Genomic DNA, 17228 nt, shown 5'->3' with positions numbered 1-17228 from the left:
TTGGAAATTTATGTTTAACCCTTTCGAAAAGCGAGAGTCCGGAAATAGGGAGGCTTACAGTACGGGCCAGGAAACCTATGGGGGGTGACGGTATCGTCATTTTCCTTTGGGAAGCCTACTATGCTCGGTACTGTACAACGCTGTAAAACACACTTGACGAACAGACGGCTTTCATCATGGAACGGAGAAAAAATTGTAAGCGTTGCAGGACACATGCTAGCTCGCCGAGTCTCGACGATGATGTTCGTGTCCCCAGAGACCGAGTAACGTCCTAGTTTCGAGAAACGGTCGCGCAGCCGTGATGTTTGTACGCCCCTGAAGGGAAAAGGATTCCTTGATTGAAACGTATGGTTCGTTACCGATGCACGAGAATCCATCACCAGAGAAAGTACAACGAAAATGTCGTTTTCTGGAGCAAAAACTCGATTGAGATCCACTAGGAATGCGGTCGAACAGTAGTGCAGCTCGTTTATTTTTCAGACATTTATCAAAATTTAACCAATCGTGGCTCTATTCCTTGAATATGTAATGTAATTGATATTTAATCATTATACAATGAAGAATTTGTCGTGTTAATGATCACAGATGTTTTAATAGAATCGTTAATTTTAACATCTCATTTTTCATCAATTGCCAATAACCGATGACACGATTTCACTCGAAGAATTGCATCCAAGTTTCTTTCTGAAATTACACTCGAATCTCCGTCAAATGACAGTGGTAGTAAAATAAGAAATCCAATCGCCGTCAAATATAATCTCAGGTTCATCAGAAACATTTAATCAAGCCTTCTCTTCGGATTAATCGCGACAGATGTACCGTTTTGCGGAACCACCGCAAGCGCGTTTAACGACTGCGCGAATGTCTCCGAGCGCTTTGATAAATACGCTAACGAAGCCGCTAAATTAGCCCGTGAAAGTAAATAAATTGTGCTAATTGCTCGTGCACAGGTGTCTGTCTAAGAAAAATCTTATTTTCTCTCGTCTTTCTACGTTTCCGCGGTGACGAGGAAAATTTCACGGTGAGGGAAACCTGGGTGACTGGGTGAACGATCAGTGTCATCAGACACGCTGTCTCTGTCCTCTCGCGCATCAATAAAAACGATAATGGACCGGTTGACGTCGTATATTAGCGACTTTGATGCGCTTCTTTTACATCGACCGCTATCCGCGACCGGATTCCGCTTCTTCATCTTCTAACGAGCGTCGCCGACAGTTCTTTATTAATTTTTCTTTGACCGCACGTCGACAAGGTAAGAAGGCCGATTTGGCACACGGTGAAATCATCGCGATGTCGAAAGGTCGTTTTAACTCTTATCCTCTGCTCGTAAAGCTGGTAATTAATTCGTTTGTACTTGAATCGTGTGCCGTGATTGATGCTTTACATTGAGATATAGGAAGTACCCACTGCATTCCACGACCCTGTTTCTTAGCATATTTGAAAAAAACAATTGTATTTTTATGCCAAGATACTTGTTAAATAATGCTAAGAAGAATGTAAGATTTTGAGGATAATTCTTTCTTTCAACTTTTTTATTTTCACTTCATTTACTCATTTACTCGTCTGCTTACTTATTCATTTATTCATTCACTTATTTATTTATTAACTGGGTTACTCATCCACTTACTTATTCATTTATTCATTTAATCATCAACAGTACAATACAACTGAGCATCCTTTGTAACATTACATTGTCCAAATATTGTACACAGTGTCCATTTTAAGAAACGATTCTTTCGTTTCGACGTTCAGCCTCATCAGAGAGATTAATCCAACGTTTCGAGTTTAATCAGGAACCGTGACAAAGGTTGTCGGTCGCCATCAAAGAATTTGACTCATCGATTTCGAGCCGTGCAATTATTTGCCCCCGACCAGTCGAATTTTTTCTTCGTTTTCACGGGTTGCAGCTTCTTCGTTCGTTGACCGAATGCACCGCGCGGTCATTAGCGAATCGCCGACAAACGTTTCGAAGATTTCCTCTGGCCATTCATTTCGTTGTTGCTTGCCCTGTGCTTTTGACGAAAGGCTTCGAGCACCCTTAGCCTTCTATCAGGGATACCTGTGTGCCTCTTCTTACGTTTAACGCTCGACATCGTGGAAATGCAAAGGGTTAACTCAAAGGAACGGAACAAGATCAAAGGACTCGCTTTCTCTCTGTGCGATCTACTGTTTCCTCTGATATCAATTAAAAGACCGATGCTTTAAACCCGGGAACTGATTACTCAGTGATTACTGATATTTTAATGACACGAATAGTTATTTATATAAATATCATTATAATCAAAGAAAAATATTAACATAACAATGATCATATTTCCCAACATTGTTTAACACTTCGAAGCTAATGCACGAATCACACCCCTCGCGATTGCACAAGAGAAAGTACAATACAGAATCCACAATTTTAAACACAATGTATTATTTTCCTTTACAAGTTACACCCATCTCTCGAACAATATTACGTATCAGGCTCGATCGAATAAATTGACCTGGATCGTTTGTAAAGTATAGAGATCGTGATTCCCACCGTATGATCGGTGCAACAGTTAAGTAGGCACAGGTATTTTTAATTGCATCCTCGCTGTTAATTTACAGCCTCGTATAAGTCGGATCAATAGGTGTCCCGCATTCTCTGGGAGCGTGTTAAATAACGCTTATGTTAATGGTCATAGGTGAGCCAATATCCTTCGAGGGAGGTTAAGATATTGCTGTTTCGTAACACCGGCGACTTTGTAGGCGTCTCTTGTAATGGCACCGTGGCTAAGGATATATCTCTATTTGTACCCGGGCAAAGGCGGAAATATACACGATGGTAGATGAAAAAGAAAAGTCGTCAGAGTCGTGAGTACGCCAATACACGGTGATGTACGAGCGAACCGTGGCCGCTAATAGCGATCAGGACAATGGTGTATTTAAAATTTTATCGTTTGCTCGACGAGCACCGTTATGAATCACGTGCAATCGTGATTTAATAACTGAGCTCGACTCGCTCCTCGGATAAGTTCCTCTGCTTTCATGTCCTGTCACGATGAGAAATTCAGTATTCGTTTTTTCATTGAATTTGAACGAAAAATGTTGTGTTCCATAGGTTTTTAATATTTTTATTGATGCATTCATAGAATGAAAAAAGTGAAATATTCTCTGTTATGAAATACGATTTTTATTATTCTATGAGAATGGAAGTTTGGAGCTAACGTAATAAACGTGTTCAGGAAGAATAATTTGTCTTTAGGTAATTGATTTTAATTAAGTTTTCTCATTGCTTTAGTTTACTACTTTCCCTCGTGCGACCCGAGAAACTCTCCTTTTCACTTCACATATTTGTTGAGAACAAGTGGAATTTATTATCCATTGTCCAAGAAGACGGAAAAAGTTGTACAATTCCATAGAAGTTGCACATTAAAGTATAGGTCAAAGTAAGAACTTCTTTGATTATCATGTTTCATAAAGCTCGCAGTACAGTGAAAGTAAAAACGAGAAAATCAATTGAACTCAGCATTTTATGACGATTTTATGGAGTTTCTGATAATTGGTCATTAACACATTTTATCGCACACGTAATTTCTCCAATTAAAGTTCCAGAAACTTTTGAGTTTCATTCTGAATTCATTACTGTTGTTTTATAAAATCGAACAAGTGCATCAGTTGTAATTTGACATCACTTTCGTAACGCCTAGAATTTTCAATACCTACTTCAAGATTAATGAAGGTGCAATTTAATCAGGAATCAAAGCTGAACCTCGCCCGTGTGCATCCTTTCAAATCAAGTTCGATTGCGAAAGACAATCGAAGGAAAGTCGGTCGTTAAATCGAGCGAACTGTTTCCATCAGCTGACACGGAAGTGTTCATGAATCGTCTTGATTGGGATTGCATTTAATCTCGACCAGATGCACGCCTACAATCGCGATTCCATTCTAATATTCTCCATCCATAACGCGCCGCTCGGTACATTTATCAAACTGATATTTATGTGAAAGCTCGCGTGCTTTTAGGAAGCACGTTTTCTTTTTACTCGAGATTTTTCAAGCAAAGTAATCAAATTGGGCCAAATCTGCCATAGTGAAAGGGTTAATTAGGAATTTCTGCAAACGTCAAAATCTTCTCTTCGACTTTCAATTTGCTCCCAATAAAATCCTAGTTACGTGTCTGACTGTGGATCCGAGTTATTATAACCATCCAGCCGATTAATCATCGTGCACGAGCTTCCCATTGTCCTGACATGGGTGTTGCATTGTGCGCTCGAAGCTAGTGGTTGACTTACGTGGGACAACGGAATATAACTATCCGGCAGTTGTCCATCGATTTCTTATCGGTGACTAATCTGTGCTTCGATCTATCTATCTTTCTACCGTTCGGAACGATCACTAATTCCGTGCGTTGGTGTCGCAACGGAAATTGCAACCGTTTAATTCGCGCGCGTGACTGTAATTATCGTTTGAAACGAATCGCAAATTAACGTATTATTTAATGACACTTTCCACGCTATAATATCGCAATTTTTTCAATAATCCACTGGAAAGTCAACTTTCGAATGGAGGAAGATGCAATTTTTTAGTTTCCAAACTCTGATTGCTCTCTGTTGCAAAGTATTAAAGCTTCTCTCCAAGGTCCGCGCTCTCGCGAATAATACACACCGTTTGATTAATGATAGACGCCAGTATCAGCGTCTCAGTATCTCCCGTATGGGATCACAATTCGACCTAGCCGGCTAGGTTTAATCAAGCTTTTCATTACGTGCAACATAGCGAAACCTCTGCTTGATAGATCGTCCCTGCGTCGAAGGTGATGCGATCTTTTGGTCGTCGCTATCAACCATAAAACGTGAATCGCTCGAATCGGCCTCGCTTTATGTAAATCCGAATTGAACGGACAAAGATGAACGCACGTTTATAGAGCAGGATAGAAAGGATGTAAATGAAAACGTTAGCGTGGAAAAGGGAGAAATTTAACGAGTAAGCGTGGCGGAAGGAGTAACGCGTGAAATTAACGCGACGATTGTAAAATCGCTTGGATCCTGCTACATAGACGAAGGATAATGATTGATGAGCTTGAAACAAAAAGATGATTTCGATTTTTGCCTCTTGTTTCCTTACTGTAATACCGTTTACGGTGTTTCGTCTGGTAATCTCGAATTAATCTCGGTAACTTATTAATAATTTCGCGAAGGAGCATTTCGTAATTTATCCTTTGTTCAATGTAATTAGTCTGAATGGGTATCTCTCGAAAGTTACCGCACTGAATTTTTATTTTGCCAGCATGAAAAGTTACGAAACGCGTTCTTTTTATAAATGATCCTACTACTGACAGCCGGAAGATTGACGAAGTTGTAATAAGATTGAACGTTATGGATCGTACCTTCGAAGGTCGGCCTTTCGAAGGTTTCGTGTGGTCAAGGATTTTTGAAATAGCAGGAAACAAGAATCAAGAATTTTCTGTTGCTTAAGAATAAAACTTGTGTATTTTATAATAGATCCATAAATATTTTCTTACAAAGCTATCGTCGCTGGCACAATGTTTCTAATGATTAAAAATCACCACCGTTAGACCGTAGCGTAATGAAACTGAAATATCGAAAGCGGCAACGATCCAGTAGAAAAGTCGAACAAGTGTCGTACGAAACGAACAGGTTTCTAAACCGGTGATCAAGGTTAATTGACCCTTGTCTACGGGAAAGATCGGCCCATAAATTAGAGACATCACTTTCTATGGTCAGTCGCGGGCGCGCGAAATAATTGGAAAAGGGGATCGTTCCAGTCGATTTTTCATTTTACCTTGCAAATGGACGAGCGGGATGTTAGGAACAGCAGGCTCGCGTCGGTGCTGTCAGCATCATAACTACTTCATTATGGAGCATTTTATTAACGGGCTCCGTTGATTTAGACACGTGTGAACATGCCACCATTTACAAGCTCAACCCTTTTTCTTTTTCACCGTCTTGAAAATCAGTGGTGATAGTTAAATACGTACGGTTTCGAAACTTTGTACCGAAGTACAGATGTTGGTATTGCGTTAAAAAAATGTCTCGTTACACAGATTTCACTAAAAATTCTTTTTTTTTTTTCTTTGTCCGACAGGAAGAGATCGGTGAAATCATCGAGTCAGCGCCGACTACTCCACTGCTCATTACCGACGAGCCAAAGTACCCGTCGCAGTCGGCTACGAGGCCGGCTGAAAAACAAACGAACGAGGTCCACGGTGGCGTAAAGTCATTACCGGTGAAAAGTTGTCTGCTCAGACGGCAAAATTCCGTTGGCAGAGGGTGCAACGGTGTCGAGGACATAGGCGATTGGTCGAACAGCATCCTGGCCGAGTTCAACACGTTGATCGCGAACGAGATCAACGAGTTGACGAAAGAGCTCGAGCGGAACCGAAAGAAGGAACCGGCAAGGATAGTGAAGTACAAGGAGCTGTTGAACGAGTTCGGTATATCGGGCAGCGAGAGTTCCATTGGAAGCTCGTGCGGGTTATCGACCGATCGATCATCGTCTCGTCGAAACAGGGAGACACACCGCGATCGACGAAATGGAAAGTTGTTCACCGACGAGACAGTCCATCGTTTCCTCTTGAATTCCGATTACGACGAGCCTCAAGATCGGGTCGTCTCCCCGGAAAACAGTCGGAGAAAGAGCGGAAGTCTGCCGGACAACCTGCAGGACATCGTAACGAATCGCGAACGATATCCTCGTGGCGATGCGTTGAATTCTGATTACGACGAGCCCAGTAATTCTTCGTCGATGAATTTCATGGAGTGTCACGGGCAAATCGATCGAAACTCTTCTAGTCTACCGTCGAAGTTGGATCGTGATCATTCGCGGACCGACTACCTCGAAAACAGTTACGAAGAACCAAAGAAACGCGTAGAGATAAGTTCGAAGACCAATGATACCGGTGACAAACGGTCATCTCAGATCGGTCCGATCAGCATCGTCATCGATACCGATAAAACGATCGATGGATCGAACGCTAAATTACCACCCAGACAACGTTTGGACGCGCACAGGAAGACTAGTCTTCCGTTGAACCTGATGAGCCAGAAACGAAGGAGGACACCTAGGTTGGCCAGAATTCGACGCAACGACGATCAGATGGATGACGAGCTTGAAGAAGAGAAAAGATTCTTGGATGCTAACGGAGCGAAATCAGCACCGGTCACCCCAACCGAGGAAAAGAAATCCCCATTTTCCAAACTGTTATGGAAGAAACACGCGCCAGTGTTTCGCGAGAATGTCGATGATGTTGTACTCGTTAGAGTGTCCTCGTTACCGGATCAGGACTTTCTTCAATTGGAGAACGAAACATCGAGGGATGGGAAAAACGGCAGGGTCGGTTCGAAGGAGAGATTATCGAAGAAGAGGGCTGTTTCTCCTTTGACCTTGCGTTCGGATGTGTCGGCTAAGAGGTTGTCTGAGTCTGATAAGGATGTCAGACAGATTAGTCCAGTGGATCTGAAAAAATTCTCGCTTTCGAGATCCAGAGGGAACGATGTGGGTGTTAGCTGCGATTTACCTCAAGATGATAATCCTGGATCCATTGGTAGTGTCGATAGTGGAAAATTTGAGAAGATGGAAAACGGGGACGCAAAGAAAATAATGGACGATCAGAACTCCAGATCCGGTTCGGTGAGTGACATTCTAATCATTTTATTTTATTTTTGAAGGGACATTTTTTGGATTTTTGGATTTCTGCGTTATCTTTTTATAATAATGTTATAGTATTCTAATTTTCAGCTACCAATTTCTCTTCAGTCTCTGCTATCGAAGATTCGAAACGGCTCTGGCTCGTGTTGCCCGAACAGTCCACCGATGGATTCGTTGACTTGTTCAGACATGGCTACGCAAACTTCCCCGGCTATTTCAAGAAGTTCCAGCTTCACGTGGGTCAGCGATTGTGATTCTCCTCGAGGTAACTTCCACGTCCGTTCAAGTGTTATTAAAACTTTTGCGGCTTTGTTATTGTTTGAAGTTCCGCTTCCACTTCATTTCCTCTTGAGTTAACCACAAGTGTACTTCAAAGAAGTATACTTCTACATGCCATTTGAAATAAAATATTATATAAAAGTAGATGGTATCCATTTGCAATACCAAGAAAAAGGATCAAATTACTTCTCATTGTTACGTATTCTTGTTTCGAAACGAATGTTCGCAGCGGAATCGCAAATGGATTCGCGGTCGTTGCAAGACGAGAGCACGTTGGACCCTGCTTCCCCGCAAGACACAGTGGACGATGACAATAGATCCTCATCGTCGTCGCAAGATCTTCTTCAGAGCATGGACGAGATTTCCTCCGGAAGCCTGTCGCCGGATGCAATCGACCGAGCATCTCCGCTCGAGAGCGGTATCGGCACCGCCAGTCCTCCTCGAAGTACAGACCGACGGATAGTTAAGCGTAAGTCGATTGTCGTTTCTCGAAATGGAATTACAGTGAAATTGCCACGAGCCGTTCTTTCCTGAAACGAAATTCTGAGCCCTTTAACCCCTTCAAGGACTTAGTTCTTCCACGCTGTGTATTCTGCAATTAAATAGATGCACTTTGGTGCATCGGTGCATCAGTGTAATGCAACTCACCACCCTCTGAATGTTAATTCTGAAATCATCCATTTACTAATTGATTGAGCCATCCAAACGATCCAAAATAATACTTGACTCAAAGAGTCATCGAAGGATAAATGTCTGTCGAGCAGCCCCGTCGTCGAGCAAGTGCCACCGCAAGGAAACCTGGGAGAGGATCCGGCGACGTCCGTCGAAATTGAACTCGCGAAACGACAAACACTCTCAAGACGTTTGGATCAAACGGGAGAGTGTGCACACCCAGACGAAGGAGAACGAGGACCAATATTCTCAGGATGCGGTGGACAGCAGCAGCGGTCTCGACGACACCCTGCCGAGGATCAAACCACTTCGACCGACGAATTTTCCTCTCTGTGAGTTTCATTAACGTGCATCGATGCACGAAAGCTTGCTAATCGCGCCTCTAAACACTCCGCATAATACAAGGTTCACGAGACATGCAAATTGCACCTCCTCTGCACCTTCCTCCAAGTCAAACACACCACTTTTCTCCGCTACGTTTGCGAAGTAATTAACCGTCCCGCGTGCTTTTGATCGCAGAATACCCTTTACCGTGCGTGGAGAAATTGTTGAATGGTAATCAATGTTATCCTCGAGCCGACGGAAATGGATAAACCGTACGAAACAACGCGTTCTATCGGGAAACGTAACGAAGGAAATGGATAGGGCATCGTGGTCTTTAGATGGGAATAAATAACGAGATAAGATGTCTATTAATTTTATAATTATGTTGCGAGAATATTTTCTCTCGTCTTTGTTTATTAAAAGTTTCTGTGAAATGATGAGATATAATGATTATGCTGAATACTATGATATTGATATAATCATCAATTATTCTTTTCCATACAGTGCAATTATATTAATATACATTATATAAAATTCAAGAAAACAGAATAACCTTTGCAATCATACAAATGAATAATATTCTTTCCTATTGAAGAGCTATTAACATGTAAACACGCCAGAAATTCCGGTTTCGAAGCGTCGAGGAATGTTTTGATTTTCACAACACAAGAGTCATAGGGGATTATCGAGGGCCGGAGATTCGAAGCATGCGTCATTTCTGTGAGCTCGGTCGTCTCGAACACATCTCGTCGCGAATCACTCGTGTGTTTCTCTTTATAAAGTACGGATATCAGTGCGATTGTGTCGCGATGCAGTGGATTATTTACTTCGTCGTCTCGTTAGGTCTGTCCACCACCGCGAGCAGTTCTTTAAGTTCTGGAGAACTGTTGGAAACTCCTCCACGTGCACCCTCTTCGCCCTCGGCGGCGAGTCTTCAGCTGAAACCAGAACCCCTCAACGGCGAGATGGGCGGAAAGAGCAGCAGCGCACCGTTGTTGGAGAATAACGACGGGGAGAAGACGAACGGGAAAGTACCGGTAAGTTTTACTTATTTTTTAATTACATCAACGATATCCTTCATTTTTCATGGTTTATCAGTTAATCTAGACTCTTATACATATGAAAATCGACAATTTCTTTCTATTTAAATATTTACCATCAAAACATAGTTACATCGACTAGTACACATTTTCTCTTACGCTATCGATCAACGCGAGGATATCAATGATAAATAACCCTGGCTGACTGGTACAGACTGACAACTGTCCAGTTGGTACAAGGCAGCAACGTGTCCCAGAGAGATATTTCTTTAAATATCGATAACAGAGAGAGGAGGATGACTCGTAGAGCACGAGTGAAGTTCGGGATTTAACCAAGAGTATCGTCCTAGCTTCAATAGAGTGCATTAATCACGTGGCAGCAAAGCGTGTATGGCATTTGGCATCGAGATTACCAAGCCGAGATACGTTGCTTCGACTGTTATTCCGTTCGGTGATCCGCGCTTTATGGGCCACCATTAGTCTCTGCCCACGTGAAGCGTGTAACATTGCGTGGCATTGACCATCGCGAACACGGTATTTGTATTTCACTCGGCGCGTTGTTGCGGTGCGTGTACGGTACGTGTGGGCCGGCGGAGGGCATCGTAAGATTGACACTTTGTTGGCACGATGAACCTTAATTTCCCTTTCATGACAGGTATATCTCCACCTGTTACACCAAGACGATTCGAATATCTTGCAAATTAACTGATTCCCGGTGAATTGAATCGCTGAAACGAGACCCGTTCTTTGCACTCATTAGATGTACTCTTGCGATTTTTACTTCGAACTCGTGTTAACGAGCAAAAACGACATTTTTTGGGTTGCTTAGAAATCGTAGAGACTAATTGAGACTAATTAATTTTTTTAGAATGATTATTGAAGTAATTTTGTATTCCACACGATTCTTAACATATACTTTTTGTAATTTATTACATTGAATTTTGCTTTTAAGAATGTCTAAAGAATAAAATTTCTGAACCCCAGAATAGCGATGCTAGGTCAATCCTTATCTCTATTTATGGAAATTGAAAGTTTGTTAAGAGGATACAAATCTCAAATTTCAATTCTCAGCAGGGAATCTTGTCTCGCCTTTGATATCTCGCAAATAGATCGAATTTTTTTCATACAAGGTACATGTATGCCTCGACAATGATTGTACATCTGATATTTAGTGAACATGATGAGCTTAATCGTGACGACTATCTCCACCTCTCCAGAAATCATCGATGTACCATTCGAATGATTCGTATGATCACAGATTGATCGAAAACTGATATCTTGTTGTTGCAATTAATGTGGTTGTTTTATAATTCGTCTATGTGAATTTCTTTCAAACATGCATATAAAGGTTTTAGTTTTACAATATCACAAATAATCCTAAATAAACGTTATTGATTGTGTATTATTAACGAAGTTTGATATCGCTAAAGGATGCAAATTCAATTTCTATTCGAAAATGAGAAGAACGTGCATCGAATAGGGAGGATCGATACGCGTTAGACCTGTTCGCTAATTTTAGACTCTTGAACAATTTTCACAGTCAATTAGTTGGTTGCAGTTTCCGTGGTCTCTTTTTACACTTTAGTTTAATCGTAGTTTGCTCGCCGTTGCTTGTTTCACTTTTAATCTTTTTATAGTTAGGAAAAAAGAATTCCCTCGTGCCATAGAAATTCCACCGTGATTTATAATAAAATTCTTTCAAAATTTTGATTTATCTGATAGGTCATTAATTAGAAATCAAATCAGAGAACACTTCAGAATTTTCCATAAAAATTTATTAACATTTGTCACATTTTTCTTAAATTTATCACGAAAGCTTCCGAAATCTGTCATCTAACCGTGCTTAGTCACAACTCCCGCAGGATGTGACGTTACACGAAAGAACGCGGTCCAAGTTTCGCTTCGTGTCCCAAGGGGTGCAATAAATTCCCGTTCGTTGACGCTGTATGGGCAAATGGCGTGTGGAAGCTCTATATTTAACCGAGGCCTTTCTTTGATATCGGTGGTTTAGGCACGATCTCGCAATCGCGAGCGGAGAAATTGTTTCGCACGTGAAACGATAGCAATCTAAGCTTCTTCTCGCGACGCGTAACGCGTTGAGTAATAGGCGGTCGTGTAATTTATGGGGATTTCAACGCGTCCCGCTTGTCAGAATTTAACCTCGTAACGTCCACGGTGGACGTCCGGTGGACGTAAATTGTTCAAGGTCAGTCTCGACGCTTTGATGCTAAAAACGACCCTTCGCATCGATGCACAACCGAACACAGCCGATATTCCGCGTTTATTCGAAGCGGCATTTTTTGTCGTTCCGGGCTGTAAACGATAAAAATCCAAAGAAATTATCAGCAACGGTGAAGAATAATATCAGAATAATTTACAGATTTACAGATTCAAAACATAAACGCGTTATTGTTACTGTTAACTATATTCAATGGAATTTTGAATACTGGCGCCAGTGGTGCGCAGAAGACTGCGCAATGCGCAAAATAAGTACGAAAGAAGACGCGCAGTAGGAAAGTGACGCTATGTTGCGTAGTAGATCAATTTGCGTCTTATATTATTACATAATGTCTGAAAAAGTTTATAACAGTGCTGCGTGTTTTAGTTTGATGATAGAGATTTGGAATAGGTCTATGTTGTGTTGCAAGGTGTTGGCCAAAGTGCAGATTCTGCTAATGATATCTACAGGCAAAGCGAATGGGGTAGAAAAGGTTAGCGTCCCTAGTGTTGCACGGAGGTATGTACATAAAAATTAATCGTCTCTAGTAGCACAGTGTTTTAGTTTAGTGTTTTAATGTTAAATTTGGTCATTATCTCACTGTAGTCGTGATCTGTAATGTTCATGGGGCAGCCAGCTTTGAAGGAGAGAAATCGAAGGAACCGATGTTGGACGCTTTTTAGTAAGTTGGTGTTTTCGATGTTGTAGGGGGTTCATATTGTACAAATAAAATATTGTGCTTGGATTAGTAAAATGGTGTGTGGTGCGTTTAAGGAAGCCAAGAGTTTAATTGACCTTTGCTACAGTTTTTACAATGTGATCATTAAAGGTTAGATGTTTGTCGATAGTGACACCCAAGTCCTTAATAAGGGTGACGTCATCGAGAACATGGCTGAACGCACCACGCCTTAAACCTGTAAATTGATATTTTAATGTGTTAATTAGTGTCTGGAATTATTAAACCTCCCAATTTATTGCTTTTTATTAATTATAACTTTATTAGTGAAATTACTGAGGATTTTGGAAAACTTGGAAATGTTTAATTTTCATTTTATCAATGGTCAAATTTATCCTTTTATTATTCGTTTTGCGATATCTGAATATGTACATTTGCAATGCAAGAATGATATTGAAAAGTGAAAATTGTATTTGACGGTATTTGAAACGCGAGCAAGCTTTTCGTCGATTGAATAATTAATCTCGACCGAGGCTAAAATTAATCTCTCATTCGGTGCACTTGAAAAAACAGCCGCGAAGCTTTCAGCTTTCGTCTCATTATTAATTTTCTATGAACCCTGGCGTTACGTCAAAAGAATTAATAATTTTTTTCGCGTTTTTAATTCACCGCCAACTTTATGCGAGGAAAACCGAGGAAACGAAGTTTATTTTCCAAGAAAACTGATCGTTTCCTGTGATTATTTATCTTGTGTTTTTGCCAGACATGGAAAAATGTTATTTTTCCAACCTTTTCTCAATGACACACATTACAGTAATTTAGTAATTCAATTTAAGTTTTCATGGAATTTTATCCATATTGTAGAGTACATATTTATACAAATAACAGATAAATCAAAATGATTAAAATCCATGTATGTTTCATAAGTTTTGGATGCCATATCAATTTTGCAGTACACTAAACTGTTAGTACTTCAACATTGATTTATCTATTAATAGCTTGACTTCAGTGCTTCGAAGTCAGAAACTTAATCAATTGTCGCAAATAAAATATGGATAGCAATACGCATATCAATAGCCATGCACATTTGACGTCAAGAATACAGATTTACTTGCAACAGTATTATTTACCCATAGTGCTAGAAAGGTTATTTATAGACCCGGTTTGTGGGTAGTAAATGTATGGTGTTGTCACTTTCATTCAATTGTATTCTATACTTCAAAGACTGAATTTCAAGCAACCTTAACCTTTACCTCTTGAGTGATACCAATATTCTAAATTACCTTATGGTACAAGAGGTATTACACTGTAACATTAAAGGTGCATTCAAGTGCAACCTAGGCTTCATACATGCAAGGGGAAAAGGGTTTTCCTTTTAGTTTTACCAAATTTTCCTAAAATTTAAAGTAAATGGTGGAAGATTCCTCCCATCAATATTTTTAATTAAAGAAAACCTACTTTGCATTTAAGTGTACCACCCAGCCCCAGGGAATAATTCTAATTTTTATAATAAAAGTCTCTATTTTGGCATCAAAGTATATTGAAGCTCCATTTTCTGAAGGAAAACCTTGCCTAAGAGTCCTTGGTAGAAGCAGAATTCTAGACAAACCGTTTATCTGACAGTTTTCGGTAGAGTTCCATCGTTGAATGCGTATTATCAATGGAGTTTCGATACACGAGGTAGCAGTTTGCGCACGAGTGAGCATCATTGCCTTGGTAAACACACGTTTTCACGATGCACACGTATGTGGGCTCGACGTCTCTTAGTGTTGGCGAGTGATCAAAGCTAATGGGGCATCGAGCCATGCCGGCATATTAATCGGTTGGCATCTCTCATACCTGTAATAGCCATCGTGTGTGGGTGGTGTGTGTAAAAGGGCCCTTTAAAAGTGGCAGAGAAACTTCCGCCGGGGAGGGAAAAAATCATTGCACCTGGATGTAGCAACAAGGTCTCGGCTTAACCGGGTTTTCAGGGATGCAATATTATAATACTTTGTGTTGCAAGAAAAAATTAATGTTTTCTATTTTAATTTCTGTTTTCGAAAGCCTACTGTGCTCGATACTGTATAATTACCTTCAAAGTTTCATGTTTTGAGCTCGTAGAAATCTAAATATTCTACACACCCACACGTAGAAAATTAAAAATACCTGAGAGTATCGGATTAACTGCGTTTGCATGCCTCCATAGTATTAACCTTTTAATTTCATCGTTGCAATTGCCCCAGCACCTTGTGCGTCCAAATGCAGTGAAACCGTTTGCATGATCCAAGCGCACGTAATTAGACCAAGGATGAGCTCTTTTCATGGTTCAATCTCTGTTCTCGTATTTGATTACGTATAGTTGGCCAGGTAATAAAAGAGACCAAAACATTTATCGAAGGAAAACGATGAAAATTTTTACGATCTTCGAACAATGGCGGTGTTTAGCACCCGTTGAAATGCTTTTCACAACTGTGCACCTTGACCGAAGCACGAGCTCGCAATTGAGAGGGCGAAGAAAAAGAGGAAAGAGGTTGAGGAATAAAAAAACTCGTAGAAGAAATAAATTGTACCGTTGGCGAGTTTTATCGGGATTCCTCTTTGAAGTTATGCAGCTCGTAAAAAGCGAACCACCCGCCTATTGGCTATTGTTCGAGAAATATTTGCAAAGTAGTCTGCGTTCTTTTGTAAATACTGCGTCGATTCGAGGAGCAACTTCTTCGCGTTTATAGCTCGATTACCATTAACAGTTCAACTTTACTGCGTGGTATTTCGCCGCGAAGGACAATTAATTTCATCAATTTCAACGCCGTCGGTACATCTTAACACCCACCCCATTTTTTCATGTTCGAGCATCGAGATTTTCAAAGTTTTTCTCTTAGTAATAATAAACTTTTGGTAAGATCTACTCCCACGCGCAAACATCTTCTTTTATCACTAAACCACCCGAAAGAAAACCCTTGTTTTTGGGGGGTAATCCCCAAAAGCTGTCAGTCAAGACGTTTGAAAATCTGTCTTCTTCTAGCAATATCAAACCGAGAATCCTGTTTCAACCCCTCGAATCTCAGCACAAAGTAACAGTCTATTTTCTCGGTTGATTTTCCAAAGGAGATCAGCCAGTATCCCACGCGTTGCCCTTTTTATGAAATTATTTGTACTTGAAATTAATCGATGAACGGGCTTTGTAGCAGGATTGCGTGGATAAGGTCATGGTCGTTCGTTTGGACTCTGCTTGGATCGGCTCGATACCGCATGTAGGTCATGGTTCGATCTTCTCCGCTCGTCTCTTCTTTTCCCATTGCTAAAAGGATAACCCCGTTGCGTTAGCTTGTCTCTCCCTGTCTATTTTTCCGAAACACGCCCCCGCGAATGATGCGGCTTAATTCGATACATCGTCGAGAAAATATGATAATAACGCGTCCGCCCACGGCTATTTCGACGACGCGCACGTTGACCAATTAACCGGCACCATGGCGAAGTGATTTGAATGCAATTTGAGACGAGCAATCATCGGCCATCAAGCCTTGGTAATTTTATACGGAAAATCGGCTCGCAATAACCGGGACAAGTGATTTAATTAATAAGTCCGACCGACTGGAAGCGGCTGTTGTTTGCGAGAAACCACCGTGGATTTCGCGACCTCGTTGATCGACGATCCACGGATTAATCAAATATCTTCCGATTTTATTCCAGCCACGTGATTCGTGGCTGGAAATTTCGCGATATCCTGCGGAATTTAGGTAAATGTTTCGATCAATAACCAGCTAGGTCAGAAACATTTATAGCATGATTGAATCGATGATAATGCGATGCAGTCTACGGGAAAGTGGTTGATTTTTATGGTTGACACGCGATTCGCACGTTTGTTCGTTCTTGAATCAGCATATTCATCTAGGAAACATATTACTAGGAAAATTGGTTAAAAATAAACGAAATACATATTGCTCCATATTTCTTTCTAACAGAACTGGAATGATTTGTTCCGGGGTGTATAATATGTCTATCTGTATTTGTTCAACATTGTTCAGATTTGAGTTTATTTTGCGAAATTGTTTGATGCATCGAGGAATTAATTGGTTCAACAGGGAAATTAATTGAATACTTTCGTTTACTTTCAGAATTTGCAGCAACCACGCTCGCAGTCGGAACGCCAGCTATCGGGTGAGTTTTTAACAAACATTCAGTAAAAATTAAATTCTAATTTAAGCTCGCTAGACTTGGAGTCAGCCGCCTCGTGAAAGTAATTAACATCCGTTCGCGAAACGGTCGATAATTAATCGAACTTTCCCGATCCTCCGCGTTGTTTTCACGAAACACGCGCACGGTTATTCCCCGTGAACGCACGTGTATTTTGGGAATACAGTCGCGATTTCTCTGCGAATAGAAAGCTGACGGAAATGTC

At 40.8% G+C, this 17228-nt stretch overlaps 1 protein-coding gene across 3 annotated transcripts in view; it reads left to right on the top strand.

Moving 5' to 3' along the window:
* Positions 1-17228, top strand: part of cv-c (RhoGTPase activating protein) — a 214253-nt gene that overhangs the window by 68942 nt on the left and 128083 nt on the right. Inside the window, exons 3-8 of one of the 3 annotated variants that reach the window (XM_034316566.2) lie at positions 6076-7620; positions 7729-7903; positions 8147-8386; positions 8682-8921; positions 9757-9950; positions 16945-16987. In XM_034316566.2, coding sequence (XP_034172457.1) covers positions 6076-7620; positions 7729-7903; positions 8147-8386; positions 8682-8921; positions 9757-9950; positions 16945-16987 — 2437 coding nt within the window. Of the gene's footprint in view, positions 1-6075; positions 7621-7713; positions 7904-8146; positions 8387-8681; positions 8922-9756; positions 9951-16944; positions 16988-17228 lie in introns of all 3 variants that reach the window. The other 2 variants (XM_034316564.2, XM_034316567.2) reach the window with 2 other exon arrangements.

The sequence above is a fragment of the Osmia lignaria genome, chromosome 16 (genome assembly GCF_051020975.1).
Source record: "Osmia lignaria lignaria isolate PbOS001 chromosome 16, iyOsmLign1, whole genome shotgun sequence".
Classification (NCBI taxonomy): Eukaryota; Metazoa; Arthropoda; class Insecta; order Hymenoptera; family Megachilidae; genus Osmia; species Osmia lignaria.
The sequence above is the reverse complement of the archived record's forward strand: the minus strand, read 5'-3'. Positions and strand labels throughout refer to the sequence as shown.